Source organism: Rana temporaria, chromosome 4 (assembly GCF_905171775.1).
Source record: "Rana temporaria chromosome 4, aRanTem1.1, whole genome shotgun sequence".
NCBI classification, from domain to species: Eukaryota; Metazoa; Chordata; class Amphibia; order Anura; family Ranidae; genus Rana; species Rana temporaria.
Window position 1 is genome coordinate 58750320 of NC_053492.1, and position 19520 is coordinate 58769839.

The 19520-nt window shown below is 43.6% G+C and overlaps 1 protein-coding gene across 2 annotated transcripts in view; it reads right to left on the reverse strand.

The window, feature by feature from the left end:
• The window catches only part of CLIC5 (chloride intracellular channel 5), a 226726-nt gene that overhangs the window by 91485 nt on the left and 115721 nt on the right, over positions 1-19520 (reverse strand). For both annotated transcript variants that reach the window (XM_040348436.1, XM_040348437.1), the window contains exon 2: positions 396-505. In XM_040348436.1, coding sequence (XP_040204370.1) covers positions 396-505 — 110 coding nt within the window. The remainder of the gene's footprint in view (positions 1-395; positions 506-19520) is intronic.

Sequence of the window (19520 nt, forward strand, 5' to 3'; positions counted from 1 at the left end):
TACCTTTTCAGTGTGTCTATGTATACTGTATGTGTGTGTGTGTGTATACACAGTACTGTGTGGCCCCATATTCTCCTATTGCCTGGGGGCCATATAATCTCCTATTGCCCGAGGGCCCCATAATCTCCTATTGCCCAGGGGCCCCATAATCTCCTATTGCCCAGGGGCCCCATAATCTCCTATTGCCCGGGGGCCCCATAATCTCCTATTGCCCGGGGGCCCCATAATCTCCTATTGCCCGGGGGCCCCATAATCTCCTATTGCCCGGGGGCCCCATAATCTCCTATTGCCCGGGGCCCCATAATCTCCTATTGCCTGAGGGCCCCATGAAAAGTCAGTCCGCCCCTGTCCATGAGTGTGTTTGATAGGCTGAAGACACGCAAGCTGGATCTTACCTCTTCAGGTCAACTGTGGTTACATTGAAGACGACTCCTTTCAGCCAGAGGATCATAAAGAGGCGCTGAGAGAAGGGACAGTTTCCTATACTCTCTCCATCACTGCCAGCCTGAAAGAAAAGACAATCCTCATTATAATTCATAGGAACCTGTATACACAATCAGGATTTACAGTTCTATGAAAGCTATAGCATCATTTGGCATAAAAAAAGTCATTGTTCAGGCCCATACACGCGATAGGACTTTGACAACAAATGTCAGACGGACCTGTTTGATCGGACAATCCGACCGTGTGCACGCTTCATCCGACAAACTTTTTTCAAATGTTCGCTGTGAGAACAGACAAACTTTCCAGCAACAAATGTCCTACGTCGGCTAAACCTATTGGGGCAGATCCTCAAAGACATTACGCCGGCGTATCTGTTGATACGCCTCGTAATTTCTAATTTTGCGCGTCGTATCTTTTGGTTGGTATCCACCAAACAGATACGACGGCATCTGTGTTAGATCCGACAGGCGTACGCCTTAGTACACCGTCGGATCTAAGATGCAATTTTCAGTCGTTTTCCGCGTTGAGTATGCAAATTAGCTATTTCTGACGATCCACGAACGTACGAGCGGCCGGCGCATTCCTTTACGTTGTTTCTAGTCGGCTTTTTTCGGCGTATAGTTAAAGCTGCTATCTGGTGGCGTACGCAATGTTAAGTATGGCCGTCGTTCCCGCGTCAAATTTTAAAATTTTTATTTAGTTTGCGTAAGTCGTCCGTGAATGGGGCTGGACGCCATTTACGTTCACATCAAAACCAATGACGTCCTTGCGACGTCATTTAGCGCAATGCACGGCGGTAAATTTAGGGACGGCACATGCGCAGTTCGTTCGGCGTGGGGACGGGCTTCATTTAAATGAAACACACCCCCTACTCGCCGCATTTGAATTCCGCGCCCTTACGCCGCGAGAGATAGACTACGCCGCCGTAACTTACGGCGCAAATTCTTTCTGGATTCAAACCAAACCCGAATAAGTTACGGCGGCGTAGCGTATCTCACATACGCTGCGCGGGTGCAGATCTTTGTGGATCTGCCCCATTGTGTGTACACAAGTCCATCAGATTAAGTCCAAAGTACAAACACGCATGCTCAGAACCAATGCTAAAGATCAGACAACAATAGCAGAAGTTGCCCACAGGGTGGCGGTAAAGAGCTGAAAAACCACGTGATTTGGTGAAAGTTGGCTGAAAAAGTCCTGCCACGTGTATGCAGAACAAGTTCACGGCCAACGCCCTTCATACAAAAACCCACGGAAAAGTCCGATGGAAGTCCGATCGTGTGCATGAGGCTTTCAACTGACCCTCATTACCAGACAAAAGTATCTCCACCAACTTGTTAAAGTGAATGTAAACCAAAACTTTTTTTTAGCTTTGGAAAGAGTAGGTAAGGTGTACACAAGACCGTTATTCATGACGAGAAAAATGCAATTTTTTTAATTGCCCGTGTAAAACGGTCGTGTGTATGATTTGTTCGATTTTTTTTTTTAGAAACTGCTCTATTTTTTCTCGTCATTCTTTTTCACGTCGTGAAAAATGGTCGTGTGTACGCTTTAACGAGGGGGGAAAAACGTGCATGCTCAGAAGCAAGTTATGAGATGGGGAAATTAGCAAAAGCAGCCCAAAGGGTGGCGCCATTCGAATGGAACTTCCCCTTTATAGTGCCGTCGTACGTCACTGCGCTTTGCTCGAGCATTTTTTTTTATGAACGTATGTATGCAAGGCAGGCTTGAGAGGAATCACGACAAATCACGTCGAGAAAAACTTAATTTTTGTTTAATGACATGAATAACGGTCATGTGTACGCGGCAGCGGCATTAGAACCTCTGTCAGGTTATGATTGGCCTGGAAGAAGTGTGGGCTACTGGATTGTCTGTCCTGTTTATTAACATGGTGCTGGCCCAAAAGGAGGTTCTCTTTTGTTTAGTCAAGTAGCTTTTGTTAAAGTTTTAACAAAACATACAAGACAATAAAATGAAGCGCAGATCAAAATAGGAATCAGAATGACAGATATAACATCAACAAGCAGCAACAACACACTTAATTATGCCTCGTAAAGTAATGATTACGTGTACATGCAATACATTACATCCTAATTACACCAAATTTCAGGACAAGATCAAAGCTACCCCTGAGAGCATATCTTTCAAATCCAAACAATATCGCAATAAAACCCCCAATGGGTAAATAATAAAAAAAAAATATGACCATAGATTTGGAATAGTTTCAAACATCTATACAGATTGAAACTATACTGTAGAAGGACTCCAAGATAGCATTACCAACCTTTTGCAATTGTGCAGATGTAGGAGGACAAGGAGACAACCCCCATTTTAGCCTATTTGACAGTGGTTAGAAGTACTGAACGTGAAGGATACTCCAAAATCCTAAATTGTCGCCAAAACAGTTATAGAAGTGAAATCTTCCAATGTAGACACTGTTTCTGGTGACAGTGACAACTGTCTATGAGGGAATTCCCCTCACGTTGGACAGATAATCTCTCAGTCAAATAATTACATAGTAGGTAAGGTTGAATAAAGATAATAGTCCACCCAGTTCAACCTGTGTAGGTGTACGTGTGTCTGAGTCTATAATATATCCCATATCCCTGTATGTTGTGTTCTTTAAGATGCACGTCCAAGAGTCTTTTAAAAATTAGAATACTCCTCGCTGCCACCACCAATTGTGAAAGAAAGTTCCACATCCTTATTGCCCTGACAGTGAAAACCCCCTGTGCAGTTTAAGGTTACAAAGCCTCTCCTCTAGCCTCATTGTGTGTCCCCGTGTCCTTTTACACTCCCTGAGACTGAATCTTTTTTTTTTTCCTGAACTGGGATCACCATTGAGGTATTTGTAAATCGTTATCATGTCCCCTCTCAAGCGAAAATAACTTCAGTGCTTGTAGTCGTTCCTCATAATTGAGGTCCTCCAATCCCCTTATTAGTTTTGTTATACTTCTTTGGACTCTCTTCAGCTCCTGCACATCCCTTCTGAGGACTGGTGACCAGAACTGGCGGGGATACTCCAGATGCGGCCTAACCAGAGTCTTATAAAGTGGCGGGATTATAGTTTCATTTCTGGAGTATATCCCCCTTTTTTTTTTTATGCTAAAATTCTGCTTGGTTTTGTAGCTGCAGCTTGATATTGCATGCTATTGCTCAATCTGTCTTCTACTAGGACTCCCAGATCTTTCTCCATCCTTTATTCCCCCCAGAGGTTCTCCCCTAGTGAGTTGTTTGTGTTTATGTTTTTAGTCCCCAAGTGCATTACCTTACATTTCTCCACATTTAACCTCATTTGCCATGTAGTTGCCCACCCCGTTATTTTGTTCAGGTCTTTCTATAAAATGTATATATCCTGATGTGACATTATTGCCCTGATTTGTTTTTGCGTTGTCTGTTATTTATCCCATCCCCTACATCATTTATGAATAAAGAAATATAAACTAAACAGAATTGGTCCCGAGACAGAGCCTTGGGGTACTCCACGTACCACTCCGGACCAGTGTACACATTATTTAGTACCACCCTTTGGACACCCCCTGTAAACAGTTATCTATCCAAGAACAAACCTTATGGTCTATGCCTGCAGACCTCAGCTTGTAAATTAAGCATTTGTGGGGAACTGTATCAAATGCTTTTGCTCCCCATTTATCACCACCCTCTGAACTCACCCAGCCAGTTTTCAATCCATGTACTCACCCTATGGTCCATGCCAATGGACATCATTTTGCACAGTAAAAGTTTATGGGGAACTGTATCAAATGCTTTTGCAAAATCCAGATACACCCCATCCACAGGCCTACCTCTATCTAGATGGCAGCTCACTTCCTCGTAGAATGTTAACAGATTGGCCTGGCAGGAATGACCATTTGTAAACCCATGCTGATTACTACTAATGATACTGTTATCTGCAGCAAATTATTGGATATAGTCCCTTATTATCCCCTCTAATAATTTACCTACTATTGATGTTAGGCTGATTGGCCTGTAGTTTCCAGGAATATGTCTCTGCCCTTTTTTGAATATTGGTACCACATTGGCTATTCTCCAATCAGATGGTACAATTCCTGTCAGTATGCTGTCCGCAAAGATTAGGAGTAATGGTCTAGCAATAACCTGACTTCTTTGAGGACACTCGGGTGTAAGCCATCTGGTCCTGGTGATTTATTTGTGTTAAGCTTATCTAGTATTTTCTTTACTCCAGCCTCTGTTAGCCACGAGGCTAAAACTGAGGAGAAAAAAGCATTTAGTACAGTTGCCTTCTCTGTGTCATCTGTAACAATCCTCCCTCCATCATCCTTTATGTGGGCAATGTGCTCTAATGAAAAAGGTCATAAAAAAACAGCCGCAAATAGAGTAGGGAAAATACCCCATATTTTAGCTTTTGCAGCATACGTACGCTTGGAATTTCCGACAACAAATGTTCGATGGGAGCTTTTGGTTGAAAATTCCAACCATGTGTAGGCCCCCATCGGACATTTGTTGTCGGAATTTCCAACAACAAAAATTTGAGAGCTGGTTCTCAAATTTTCCCACAACAAAATCCGTTCTCATAAATTCCGATCGTGTGTGGACAATTCCGACACACAAAATGCGCTCGGTCTGGTAAAACTAGCGTTCGGACTGAGAGCATGAGGCTGAAAAGTGCAACACGACTGGTATTGAACTACATATTTCTCGTGCTGTCGTACGTGTTGTACGTCACCACATTCTTGACGTTCGGAATTTCCGACATTTGTGTGACCGTGTGTATGCAAGACAAGTTTGAGCCAACATCCGTCTTAAATTTATCAACGGTTTTGTTGTCGGAATGTCCGATCGTCTGTATGCGGCATTAGACTAGGAAGTCGAAAAATGTGGTTAACTCCAGAGGACCAAACAAGGTCATAGGTGGTCCTCTGAAGGTAACTACTTTTTTGGACTTCCCTTAAGCTGGCCATACATGGATAGAATATTGTTCGAAAAAATGTTTTTTTTTTTTTTTTAAACATCTGTCGAACGACTTTGTGGTAACGCCATCCTTGTATCGAATTGTTTTCCACGCTTGACAACATATTATCGATAATTATTATGTCATTAACAACATAGATGGTAAAATGTTTACCAATTGGTTACATAATCAGCGGAAAAGATGTAAAGATTTTTGACCTTTGTGAACCCTCCCACTCTTAAACTGTATTCATTCAAGAACACCTCCAATTTACATTTGTTCCTGTGCGCAACACAACTGTCGCTTGAGCGCTTGTTCTGTTGGATGCTCAAAAGAAGAGGATAGTAGCAATTGCAATGCTGGCAATGATGGTACTGGAATAGGAGGAACAAAGAAAGAAAAAAAGAAAAGCAAGTGTACTTCAATGAGATAACATTGAGCTGCTTCAACAGGCAGAACACAAACCTCCTGTTTTTTAAGCCAATGTGCAAAAAGGCTAAAAGAAAATGTTCTGGTTTTAGATGCTAGTGTACCTAAAGCCAAAACTTTTTTTGGATACAATAGGGAAGCCCAGTTCTGGACGCCTTCGCACTTACGTCTTTAAATCCCATTTTTACATCTTTAAAATCTGATAATTTGTTACATATTCCAATGCTTTTATATCTGTTTTGTTTAGAAAGCATTGTCATAATGTGACAAAGTACAGCTGGCCCCAATGCCATCGCACCCTGTGATTAGTAAATGGCAAAGCAACTGGAGAGAGCTGAGACCCAACACCAGAATTGGTGGTTGTCAGAGACAACGTTTCTGTGGTAGGGATTCGGAAGTGCTGCTCATTCTGTACAATCCTGAATAGGGATGAGCCGAACACCCCCGCGTTCGGTTCGCACCAGAACCTTCGAACGGACCGAACGTTTGCGCGAACATTTAGAACCCCATTGACGTCAATGGGACTCGAACGTTCGAATTCAAAAGTGCTCATTTTAAAGCCCCATATGCAAGTTATTGAAAGAAGGAGAAAACCGCGCTACCAGAGCAAAAGATTAAAGGCAGCAGCTAGCATGTGATATACAAAATAAGCAAATAAAAATATAAAAAGCCGCGCCAAATAATATACACCACAAAAACGGTGTAACAATTGGGATGAACCCAATTGAATGTCTATAGCACCCAACGGATGGCAATCGAAAGTTAAAAAACAGCATAAACGAGAAGATTGTGCAAAAGCCGGCCGGCTTGAAGGAGCCCTCCTCCTTGGCGTGGTGACGTCACTGCTTTTGCACAATCTTCTCGTTTATGCTGATTTTTAACTTTCGATGCTGTAAGTACAACATTGCTTTTATTAAATTTTGTTACCCGACAGTATCACGCTATTGCGTCCCTTTTTTCATCCAACATTTTATGCACTGGGGAACCACTGACTGAATCGGTACCATTGGTGAGCCTATCAGCGGCTGAACTGCTACTCTCTATCATAAACACCGGTGCCTCGGATCTTGTTCAATGATGGATGATTCCAACTAGTGTCCCTGGGTTATAAAGGCCGTGGCTGGGCTATAGCCAACTGTGTGAAAGGCTTACTATCTGGTAAGCTGCTTTCGTTTAAGGTGGAGGGCTGGCACTGACTGCATGCATGTCACCTGGTGATTTGGAGTTTTGATAAGTCATTATCTCAACATATCAACAATTTTTGAAATCTCCATCTGCAATCTTATGAACAGTGTTTATAGAGCATCTAGCAAATCTTGCCATCTGTTGGGTGCTATAGACATTCAATTGGGTTCATCCCAATTGTTACACCGTTTTTGTGGTGTATATTATTTGGCGCGGCTTTTTATATTTTTATATGCAAGTTATTGTCGGAAAACGTCTTTGAGAACCCGGGTCTTGCCCCAGGGAACATGTATCAATGGAAAAAAGTTTTAAAAACGGCTGTTTTTTCTGGAGCAGTGATTTTAATGATGCAGCATCAATAAAAACACTGCTACAGAAAAAAACGACCATTTAAAAAAAAAATATTCCATTGATACATGTTCCCTGGGGCAAGACCCGGGTTCTCAAAGACGTTTTCACAGGCATACTATAGACACCCAGCAGGTATAATATTTAAAGGAATTTTTTTTTTTTTATTTAAGCATCATGATGCTTAAATAAAAAATAAAAAAATGAAAAATTCCTTTAAATATTGTACCTGCTGGGTGTCTATAGTATGCCTGTGTAGCTTTATGGTGCACACTGCAGAGGACACAGGCAATACACCATGTGAGAATACTGCTGCTAGCACAATCAACTACCTGCCAGTAAATTAGGAAGAACTGATCTAGCTAAGCTATACAGTGTATAAATATATGTACAACACCTGGGATGTATATATATCCTCTACACACTGTAACATTAACTGACTAACCTGCCTGCCTGCTCTATCTACCTAGAAAAAATGACACTCTCTCTCTGACTGATCTCTAACCAGCGCCGGAACACACTACACAAGGCCGACCTGCAGGCTGCCTTTTATAGTGTGGGGAGTGTACTAAACCCCCTGAGCCATAATTGGCCAAAGCCACCCTGGCGTTGGCCAATTACAGCTCTCTGTACTGATGGCGCTGTGATTGGCCAAGCATGCGGGTCATAGTGCATGCTTGGCCAATCATCAGCGCGCAATGCCGCAGTGAATTATGGGCCGTGGCGCGTCACTCGAATTTGGCGCGAACGTCCCGTTTTGTTCGTATTTCGAGCAACGATCGAACATACGATGTTCGAGTCGAACATACGTTCGACTCGAACACGAAGCTCATCCCTAATCCTGAAGCAGCTAAACAGTCAACAATCTTATAATCTAAATGAACCCATAGAGAAACATTGGCCTGTGTAAAATATATGAATGGGCTAAAAGATATAAAAATAAAAGTGTTCATATTTGGGCTTTAACGCTGAGGAACCACACTGAGGAACGGAGCGGCTGACAGCAGAGGGTCACCCTTTCAGGTCCAATTTAAGCCTGAATTTTTAGCTGAATTCTGACCTGAAAAGGACCAGAAAACGCACAGGACTCCTGTGCAATTCGCACTAGAGCCACTGTGGAGATGTGTGAACTGGCTCCATAAAGAGCCAGTCGCAATCTCCTGACATGCAAATTGGATGCAGCGAAACACACATCCATTTCGCACTGGTGTGAACCCAGCTTAAAGGTATCCCTACAAGGTCAGAGGACTCTGTGCTAACAGAGAACTTTTCAGGGGGGCAGAATCTAGACATCTCTACCAGGCAAGTGTTTGGTGATTGCGTTTTAAGAGGCTATTTGGAGGACTACTGAAAATACCCATGAGTTATGGTTATGGCAGATGCAAAGTTTATAGAGATTCTACTGGCTTCTGCTCACCCAACAAATGAAATTCATAATACTAACAAAACCATCAACAATTCTGCCCGCATCTACATCATTAACCTAGTCTCAAAATACCAACCAAATCGCTCTCTTCGTTCCTCCCAAGACCTCCTGCTCTCTAGCTCCCTTGTCACCTATTCCCATGCTCATCTCCAAGACTTCTCCCGAGCCTATCCCATCCTCTGCTACTCTCTACCCCAATCTGTCCGACTATCTTCTACTCTGTCCACAAATTAGCCGATCCCTGAAAACCCTTCTCTTCAGAGAAAACTATCCTACCTCCACCTAGCATCTGTACTTTTATTCTCTCCATCAGTGCACCCCCCACAGTTATTACCTTTAGTATCACTTGACCCCCCTTCTCGATTGTAAGCTCTAACATGCAGGGCCCTCTGATTCCTACTGTGTTAAATTGTATTATAACTGCATACCTCCCAACTTTTTGAGATGGGAGGGACTATTAGCAGGGAGGCGCCACTTACGTATGCGTTCGCTTCTGCATGCAAGCTCAGCTGGACAAGGCGCTTTAAATTTATTTTTATTTTTTCTTATTCATTTTACTTTTTTATTTAAAAAAATAAAATAAAAATTGGGTCACTTTTATTCCTATTACAAGGAATGTAAACATCCTTTGTAATTGAAAAAAAAGCATGACAGGACCTCTTAAATGTGAGATCTGGGGTCAAAAAGACCTCATATCTCATATTTACACTAAAATGCAAAAAGAAAAAAAATATTTTTGTAAGATAAATAGTGAATTTTATATACAACTACGATATATAGATCAGATCAAAATGGGGGACAAATGAGGTGGAAAGAGGGACAGCGGGACTTTGTTCCAAATCAGGGACAGTCCCTCAAAATCAGGGACAGTTGGGAGCTATGTAAAGCACTGCGCAAACTGTTGGCACAATATAAATCCTGTATAATTATAATAATGATAATAATAATATAGGTTCAAGAAGACATGGGATAACATGAGATTCAACTTGGCACCAGTCACTGGCTACACAGAATTGGAAGCTGTTTGAGGGCACCAGATAATCTCAGTCCACTAGACATGTGCACAGAATTTTTTTTCGTTTTTTTTTGTTCTGTTTCGTATCGTTCCGTAGGTTCGTTCCCGTTCGTTTTTCGTAAGACACCCGTTTTCCTGTTCGTTCCCGTTCGTTTTTCGTACGACGCGATTTTTTCGTATTCCGATCGTTTCGTATTTTGGTTACCGTTTTATTTTCGTACATGCGGGATGGTTCGTTATTCTGTTTAATTCATGTTCGTTACTTGTTAGACAATAATTTTCGTGAATTTTCATCATTTTGTACTTTCGTAAATATATCGCGGGATTCACGGGACTTTCAACACGCGGCTCATCCATATTAACTATTGTTAAGCCCCATACACTTGGTCAGACTTTTTTAACAACAAACATAAAAACGATCGTTTTACTGAACGTTCGTTCGTTTTTAAACTCCATCAGAAAACCATTTTTGGGTTCCAGGTTCAAAAGTCTGGCCAACTGATCTCCCTTCAGACGAAAATCCACAGAAAAGTTTATTTGGCTTTACTGTACTACTCAGCACAAAAGAGAAGCTGCTTCACTAACTACACTCACTGCCCATTCAAAAAAACAAAAGATTTGCATTCTGTATTTTGAAACCAAATTACGAACAGAAAGAAGGAATTCAGAATACAGAATACAAATCTTTTGTTATAAGATGTCATATGAACATACAAACAGAAAAAGGAATCAAACAAAATACAGAATGAAAATCTTTTGTTAGATGTCATATGAACATACGACTGAAAATCAAAATACGAACAGAACAAGGATTCAAACAAAATAAAGAATGCAAGTCTTTTGTTATAGATGTCATTCGTTCTTTTGCCGTTTTCGTTTTGTCGTATTTTCGTCGGATCGTTCGTTCGTATTTGCGGTTGTTCGTTATGCGACTCATTCGTAATCCCGTCGTTTTCGTATTTTGGTGCTTAAATTTTTTCGTATGTACACATTATTCTGCAGGTACGAAAATGAACATTTTCGTACGAAAATAACATTCGTACGAACGGGAATGCACATATCTACAGTCCACCTCCTGTCTACCCACTCATTTTCTTCCATGCCTCACCATTGGTCCCCATGGACTTTCACCCTTCCCTGATTGTCATTGTTAGGTGAGTTGCAGGGGTAGATTTACTAAAGGAATAGAGAATATTAACTTTGCAAAGTGGATGTTCACAGAGTTCACAGAGTTTTGTACATAAGGTGAAGCTGTGTTCACGTCGATCACCTCTTCAATAAAAACGAGATCTTACTGTAATCTTACTAGGCCCAATAAACATTCACTTTGCTGGGTGAACTGTCTCTACTAAAGCATGCCCAATGACACAAATCGAATGTGTTCTGACATGTTTGTTCCGGGTCAGTGACCTACTAAATAGTGAAGGAGGGGTGGAGATGACAGCTGTGGACCTTACGATTTTCAAAGTGTGAATAATGGCAGTTCCCACATTTCTATGAAATATATAATATGAAAATATAGAATATGAATTTTTTTAAAAGTGAACTTTACTTACGGGATCTGGGTGTATGGGGGGACGGGGTGGCTGCGGTACGACGAACAGTTTCGCCAACGGCAGGCTGTCCGACCGTCCCTGCGTTGGGATCACAAGGACATTAGTTTGTGGATGCAGATGATGTCCGCGCCACGGACTACTAGCCCGTTTTTTCCCGGGGGGGCGGGTGTACTTCCACCTCTGGATCGCCGTGGATTTTTTCCCGGGGTGTGTTGGCAGTTTAACGAGGGCTCCTGCAAATTTGGGGGAACCTGTCATCTCAAACCCCTTGTTTCTGCCCACCCCTTGTCTTGCTTTAAGAAAGGAAAGCGGGCGGGGGATGCTGCTAGCAAGAGGGAGGATGCCAGTGAAGGGGGAAAGGATGCAGCCTTTTCTAAATACAGTAGGTATCATGATGGGGCTGCTGCGAGGCTGCTCGCCTCAGGCTTCTTGGAGGGTTTTGTCATTCCGTGTTCTTTGTTGGAGGCGCCACCCTTGGCAAAGAACTTACGGTCTGCCTTAGAGAACCCGGGGGTGATGTCAGGAAAGTTGGTGAAGGAGGTTGAGTTGGGCAAGATGGGGGGGCCATTTGCGGAAATGCCATTGCCGAACTTGGTGGTGTCGCCCCTGGGGTGGTGCCCAAGAAGAAACCGAATAAGTTTTGCCTCATTCATCACCTCTCTTTTCCTAAGGGGGGGTCGGTGAATGATGCCATCGACCCTGAGGAGTGCACGGTGTCGTACACAAGTTGGAGAATCTCTGGCTGGAGATCAGAGGGATGTTAGGGCACAACAAAGTGCAGCTGAGGGCGTTGCAGTCCCTGTTAGGTAAGTTGAACTTTGCCTGTCGTATCATCCCTATGGGCAGGGTGTTCTGCCAAAGGGGGAAACATTCGTTTGACGTGGGAACTCAAAGCGGATTTGCAGGTGTGGCACACGTTCTTGGAGACTTACAATGGGCGTTCACTCTGGATGGAGGGGCCGGTTAGTAACTTCAACCTGGAATTGGTCACGTATGCGGCTGGTTCCACGGGTTACAGGGCCTTCTTCAGGGGACAATGGAGCGCGGAGGCGTGGCCTAAGTCCTTAATGGCAACGGGTTTTGGGAAGAACCTGGTATTGCTGGAACTCTTTCCGGTGGTAGTGGCGATCGAGTTGTGGGGGGAGGAGTGTAGAAATTTGAAAATCAGGTTGAACTGCGACAACATGGGGGTGGTGCAAGTTATCAACCGAATTTCCGCGTCCTCATTGCCGGTGGTTTGGCTGCTGCTCCACCTCGTGTTGCGCTGTTTGCAATGGAACATCTTTCTGTATGCTGTGCATATTCCGGGTGTGGACAACATACTCGCTGATGCCTTGTCTCGGTTTCAGTGGGACAGGTTCAGGGAGAGGATTGGGCACTTGGAATCTAAGAGATTTCGTTCTTATGTGTGCCCACACATGGTGCTGGATTGAGGGGAGGTTTTGTGTGTGGAAAATGGTCACTGTCTTTCTGGATGATGTGGGTTTGACGCTGTACCTGATTGTCACTGCTGCCATTTTGTCTTTCAGATTGAGGTCATTAACGCCTTGTTTGGATCATGGGGCATTCTTTTGTTTGTTGGGGGGCCAGGAGAGCAGGTGCTAGGCCGGATAGTAGGCAGCTGGGGATTTCCAGGCGGGAGGCAAGGATTAGATGGCTGGGGATTCCGGGGATGGGTTGGGGCAGAGTGCTACCAGAGGTGCAGCGCTATGCCCGGCTTGACCGACCTCCTGATGTGTTGGTATTACACGTAGGGGTAATGATTTTGGGGTGAGGCCCATAGGGGATTTGATCTCAGCCGTTAAGGCGGATGTCTTGATGTTCCGTGCGGCTTTCCCAGGCATGTTGCTGGTGTGGTCTGACATTGTTGCATGGACCACTTGGCGCATGGCGAGGTCAGTGGCTAGGATCAATAAGGGGAGGATCAAGGTGAACAAGGTAGTGGGGAAGTTTGTGGCTCGGCACGGTGGTTTGGTAATTGGGGGGAGCGGTTTGTATTTCCCGAATGTGATTAGGTGGGAGTGATGGGAGTAGTGGGAGTAGCCTATTGGCGTGGGCTCTCCCCAATCTCTCAGAGCTCCTACCTTCCTGGCTGGGAAGGGTGCGGCTGGTCCGGGCTGTTGGTCAGGGTCCGTTGGAAAGCCTGTGTAGATAGTGCCCCTGGAGTGGCAGTCCAGGGGTGCCATACATTGCACGAGTGTTTGAGAGGGCACTTACTCGTATGGCACCAGGGCCATGTCTCCACATACACTTTTATACCACCTGCCTCTAGGGCCGAGCCTTTTGGCTAGGACCAGGGGATATTTTGTTTCCTGGCCGGAGGGCCAGCCATCGTATTGCACAATGGTCACTTTCCACTCACATCTCCCAACTTCCTTTTCCCCCACTTTCTTTTTTATTTTACCCCTGTGTTGTCACTATATCTTTTTTTGTTGGTGCACGTTTGTACACTTTATGTGTGATTAGCAGGGTGCCGGTCCTCGGGCCAGCCCTGAACGTCTTGGGAGTAGGTGGACATGGCCTTCTGGCTTAGTTCGCCTGCTCTCATGGGGTCTCCCTTCGAGGGAGCCCCACCTGGGAGGGTACTGTTTCGCCAGACCCTCCAAGAAAGTTGGATCCGTGTCGGCTTCGGTTTTAAATAACATCAGACATATCAAATATATGTCATCAAAAATTATTACATATTGTTTAAACAGAATGGCATGGAGCAAAATAAGCTCACCCCAAGAGTCATACATAGTCAGCTACCGTAGCAGCCACAACTGGACGTCACATAAGAATATCATGGGTGAGAACGGTAAAAATAAATCTCTGTATATAGATACATGTATGTATATAAGTATACCATCATTCTACATAAAGGGTAGTATGAAAATAATATATAAAAGTACATAACTATTTTCTGCTGGAGTTAAATAAATAAATAAACCTAAAAAAATGCAGACAGGTAGGGTTTTTATGACAGAAGAGACCCTATTGGTATCTTCCGTCTAACTGCTTCTCTTTTCCTTGTCATGTTAATGTGCACATGCGTAGAGCAGCATACATTTAGGGCACATTGGTACGCATGCGTGGAAGTGACATCATCTCGGTCCTACCAATTAACAGCTGAACAGTCTGAACCAAAAGGTGATAATTGTTTGCTGCAAATAGTGCAGCTATTGATATGACAAATACTAAGCACTGATGCATTGTGCAGAAATAGCAGCAAGCTCTGTATATAGGAGAATAGTAAACAAGCTTTATCATTCTAAGTCCCCCGTGCCGCTGAGTGTGTGTCTGCGGAGCTGTCAGAAGGAGCCGATGGTTACCTTGTAGTTCCGGTTCCTTCTGACTAGGGGTGCAACGGATCGTCACCGATCCGTGATTCGAACGGGTCACCCTGTTTGGATCGGCACACCCCGCGATCCGCGGAGCGCTCCGGAGCCTCGGCCTAGGAAAGTCCCCGGCTTCGGCCTAGCTCCGTAGCGGCGGCCATCTTTGTACACCCGGCAGCGGCCCTCCTCTCTGTTCACACCCACAGAGGAGGAGGAGCCCGCGCTCGAGGGAAACACACACCGCTGTCTGAGGTGTTTGGACTAACTTACTGCTCCGAGGAGTTCTTTTCAAAACTTACCATCGCAAAGAGTCGACTGCGCTCCAGACTGCCCGAAGCAAACCTGGAAAACCAGTGGCGAGTAGCAACATCATCAATATCGGCCAACATCACACAACTCGCCAAAGAGAAGCAGTTCCAGCCATCACATTAGCGGTTAGTTAATGAAATGTTTGACCAAATATGTGGTGACAGTTCATGTCCTTGTTTATTGACAGCCTTATTTTTTTTACATGTACATTGTGTTTCCTTTGTTCTTTATTTGTAAAAATGGAGTATATAAATAAAGATTATACAAAAAAAATGTTTGACCAAATATAACAGGCTCATTTTTAAGTTGATAATTTTGTACGACCCCCGAATGATGTTACAAAAATCCAAATGGCCCTTGGCAGAAAAAAGGTTCCCCACCCCTGTTCTAAGTCATACATATCCCGGGGACATGGGTGGAATACATCTGTCTTCAGTCTTCAAGCTATTTCCCTTCAAAACAGAGAAAATTCCTCCATCCCCAGAGACAGGTCCACGGGAGGGGCGGTGATAGTGTCAAAGGGGAAGATAGTTGGAAGCCTCCATAATGTGCACATACATGTTTTCCTATGACCGTGTTCTATAATCTGCCAGATTTTCCTGTCACTACCATCCCCACCTTTCCTGTATTGCTATGCCTGATACAGCGATGGAAAAGGGATTCACTGACAAAGGAGGCTTCCCCATGAACCGAGCCAAAAAGGTTGTTAACATAGAACGTGGAAGTGTCAGAAACTCTTTTTTTTGTTGTTGCGGTGTCCTATTTGGAAAGATTTCTCCTCACTTCCTGTTTTGTCTGACTTCCATCACATAGACAGGAAGTGAAAGGAAATACCAGAGAGCAATACAACTGCACTGAAGTTCTAACTCTTCCTCACTCTTTTGAAAGTCTTTTATTGCTTTCTGCACCCATAGTGGGAAGATTTCCTATGACTCCCTGCTTATTCTTACACCTGTTGAACTTTTTGCTGTCACAGCTGTTTCTGCAAGCATGTTTTAAAAATCTGCTTTGCACATCTAGAGAGTGACATTATTGCCCATTCTTCTTTGCAAAACAGCTCAAGCTCTGTCAGATCGGATGAAGAGCGTCTGTGAATAGTAATTTTTAAGTCTTCCCACAGATTCTCAATTGGATTTAGGTCTGGACTTTGACTGGGCCATTCTAACACATGAATATGCTTTGATCTAAATCATTCCATTGTAGCTCTGGCTGTATGTTTAGGGTCGTTGTCCTGCTAGAAGGTGAACCTCTGCCCCAGTCTCAAGTCTTTTGCAGACTCTAACAGGTTTTCTTCTAAGATTGCCTTGTATTTGGCTCCATCCATCTTCCCATCAACAGTGACCAGCTTCCCTGTCCCTGCTGAAGTGTCCCCACAACATGATGCTGCCACCACCATGTTTCACGGTGGGGATGTGCAGTATTTGTTTTCCGCCACACATAGTATTTTGCTTTTAGGCCAAAAAGTTAAATTTTGGTCTCATCTGACCAGAGCACCTTCTTCCACATGGCTTCTCACAATCTGCAAATGGGACTTCTTATGGCTTGTTTTTTTTCAACAATGGCTTTCTTCTTGCCACTCTTCCATAAAGGCCAGATTTGTGGAGTGCATGACTAATAGTTGTCCTGTGGACAGATTCTCCCACCTGAGCTGTGGATCTCTGCAGTTCCTCCAGAGTTACCATGGGCCCCTTGGCTGCTTCTCTGATTAATGCTCTCCTTGCCCTGTATGTCAGTTTAGGTGGACGACCATGTCTTGGTAGGTTTGCAGTTGTGCCATACTCTTTCTATTTTCTGGTGATGGATTGAACAGTGCTCCGTGAGATGTTCAAAGCTAGGGATATTTTTTTAGAACCTAACTGTGATTTAAACTTCTCCACAACTTTATCCCTGACCTGTCTGGTGTGTTCCTTGGCCTTCAATAATGCTGTTTGTTCACTAAGGTTCTCTAACACACCTCTGAGGGCTTCACAGAACAGCTGTATTTATATTGAGATTAAATTACACACAGGTGGACTCTATTTACCAAGTAGGTGACTTCTGAAGGCAATTGGTTCCACTAGATTTTAGTTAGAGGTATCAGAGTAAAGGGAGCTGAATACAAATGCACCCCACACTTTTCACATATTATTTGTAAAAAAATTGGAAAACCATTTATCATTTTCCTTCCACTTCACGATTATGTGCCAATCTGTGTTGGTCTATTACATAAAATCCCAATAAAATACATTTATGTTTTTGGTTGTCACATGACAAAATGTGGACAATTTTAAAGATGATGGTTGCAATGGGTAAATAGATACACAACATGTCAAGCTTTAAAACTGTGTGTGCCTGTAAAAACAAACTTTAGTATCCTTTATTTTCTATAGGTTACATAGTTACATATAGTCACATATGTAATCTGGTTGAAAAAAGACACAAGTTCATTCAGTTCAACCAACATAGAACCCATTTTTCTTGACGTGATTCCTTTCAAGCCTGCCTTGCAGACACACGATCATGAAAAAAATGATCGAGCAAAGCGCGGTGACGTACAACACGTACGACGGCACTATAAAGGGGAAGTTCCATTCAAATGGCGCCACCCTTTGGGTTGCTTTTGCTGATTTTGTGCAAGTAAAAGTTTGGTGAGAGACAATTCGCGCTTTTCAGCCTAGTGCTTTTCAGTCTGTTACAGCGTGACAAATGTGCTATCTCCATTACAAACGCTAGTTTTACCAGAACGAGCGCTCCCGTCTCATAACTTGCTTTTGAGCATGCGCTTTTTTCCCCCCTCGTTAAAGCCTACACACGACCGCTTTTCACGACGTGAAAAACAACGAGAAAAAATAGAGCAGGTTCTAAATTTTTAACGCCCATTTTTCACGTCGCAAAAAATGCTCTGAAGCCTACACACGATCGTTTTTCACGACCAATTTTAAAAATTGCATTTTTCTCATCATTAAAAACGATCGTAAGCGGCATAAGGCCTCTTTCACACTGAAGAGCTTGAAAAACTGCCAGTAAAACACTGAGCGCTTTTGTAGAGCTTTCAATTCATCCCAATGGAGAGAGAGCCCACCCCTCCTTCCGCTGAAGAAGTCCCCGCCCATAGAGGACGTAACGCGTACGGAAGGAGCGTTGTGACGTCACCCGCGGCTATCACTTTGCTCAATATACACGCTGTATACATCGGCACCGATCGTGGTGCCTTCATTGTGAGTGTTTTTTATCAATTATTACGATTAAATTGTTTATCCAAACGGAGAGCACTATGTTCTGGCATTTGTTTATTACATGACCTGGGATGACCTATCGGTTTCTCTGTGACGTCTCTACTACTGCTGGATTTGCTGATATTTACACATAAAGTGCACTTGACCCTCCATAATCAAAGGGTCCAGGTGGTGAGGTGAGAGGCCATTTCATGTGGTGGTGGATGTGTGTCTAGCACGTGTGAAGTTACCTACACAGTCATCTGTCTGTCTACATTGGCACTCACTGGAGGTGTACTGCGATTTTATGGACTTTCTATTTATCTTTTATTATTTTATTTGAGCGCTGCACCATCTGTATTTGTTTCTCTAAAGGGATTTTGTGATTATTGACCCTGGTGTTCAGCTGCTATACAGGGGTTCTTTTGTCATTTTTGCGCTGATTTATTTTCTTTTTATTCAATGGAGAGGGGTGTTTTTACCGCTCTGTCAGCGCATTGCCCCAGTGTGAAAGCATTAATTGATTCTAATTGAAATACGTTTTCGGAAGCTTTTCAGGCGATTTGTTTTTTTAGCGTGAAAGCGCTTGAAAAGTGCCTTAGTGTGAAAGTGGTCTGAGACAATTGATATTTAAACACAATATGAAAACATTGACAATACCCATATCCATAGCTCCCCAACTGTCCCTGATTTGGAGAAATGTCCCTCTGTCCCTCATTCCTCTTCATCTGTCGCTCATTTTGGTCTGATGCATATATCTCTTGTCATGACGATCAGTGACAAGCCACAGAGAAGAACGGGGAAGGTTTGTTTACACTCACCTCTCCCCGTTCTTCAGCTCCTGTGACCCGACCACGGGACACTGGCGGCGATTGGGTCCACGGCTCCAGCGGGGGCAGTCACGAAGCTTCGGACCGGCGCACTTGCGACCCATGGCTGGGTTCTTAAAGGGGACGTACATGTACGCCCTTGTGCCCAGCCGTGCCATTCTGTCAACGTAAATCGTCGTGCTCCGGTCCTTAAAGGGTCACTAAAGGATTTTTTTTTTAGCTAATTAGCTTCCTTTACCTTACTGCAGTGCTGGTTTCATGTCCTCATTGTTCAATTTTGCTCTAATCCTTCTCTGTTCTGAACACTTCCTGGTTGTCTGTTTCCTGATGAAAAAAGTCATGGGAGCTTTCTCTCTGTGGTCACTAATCAAGGAAGTGTGATTACTGTGTGTCTAAAACTCCTCAACACCCATCAGTTTCGTTTTACAAACCATCACTGCCCTGTATTGGCTCTGAGTCTCTGTACATCACAGAGCAGGAAACAGCATGCAAAAACGAAACTGAAACTGCAGGTACATTATATGATTGATTTTTATCTAT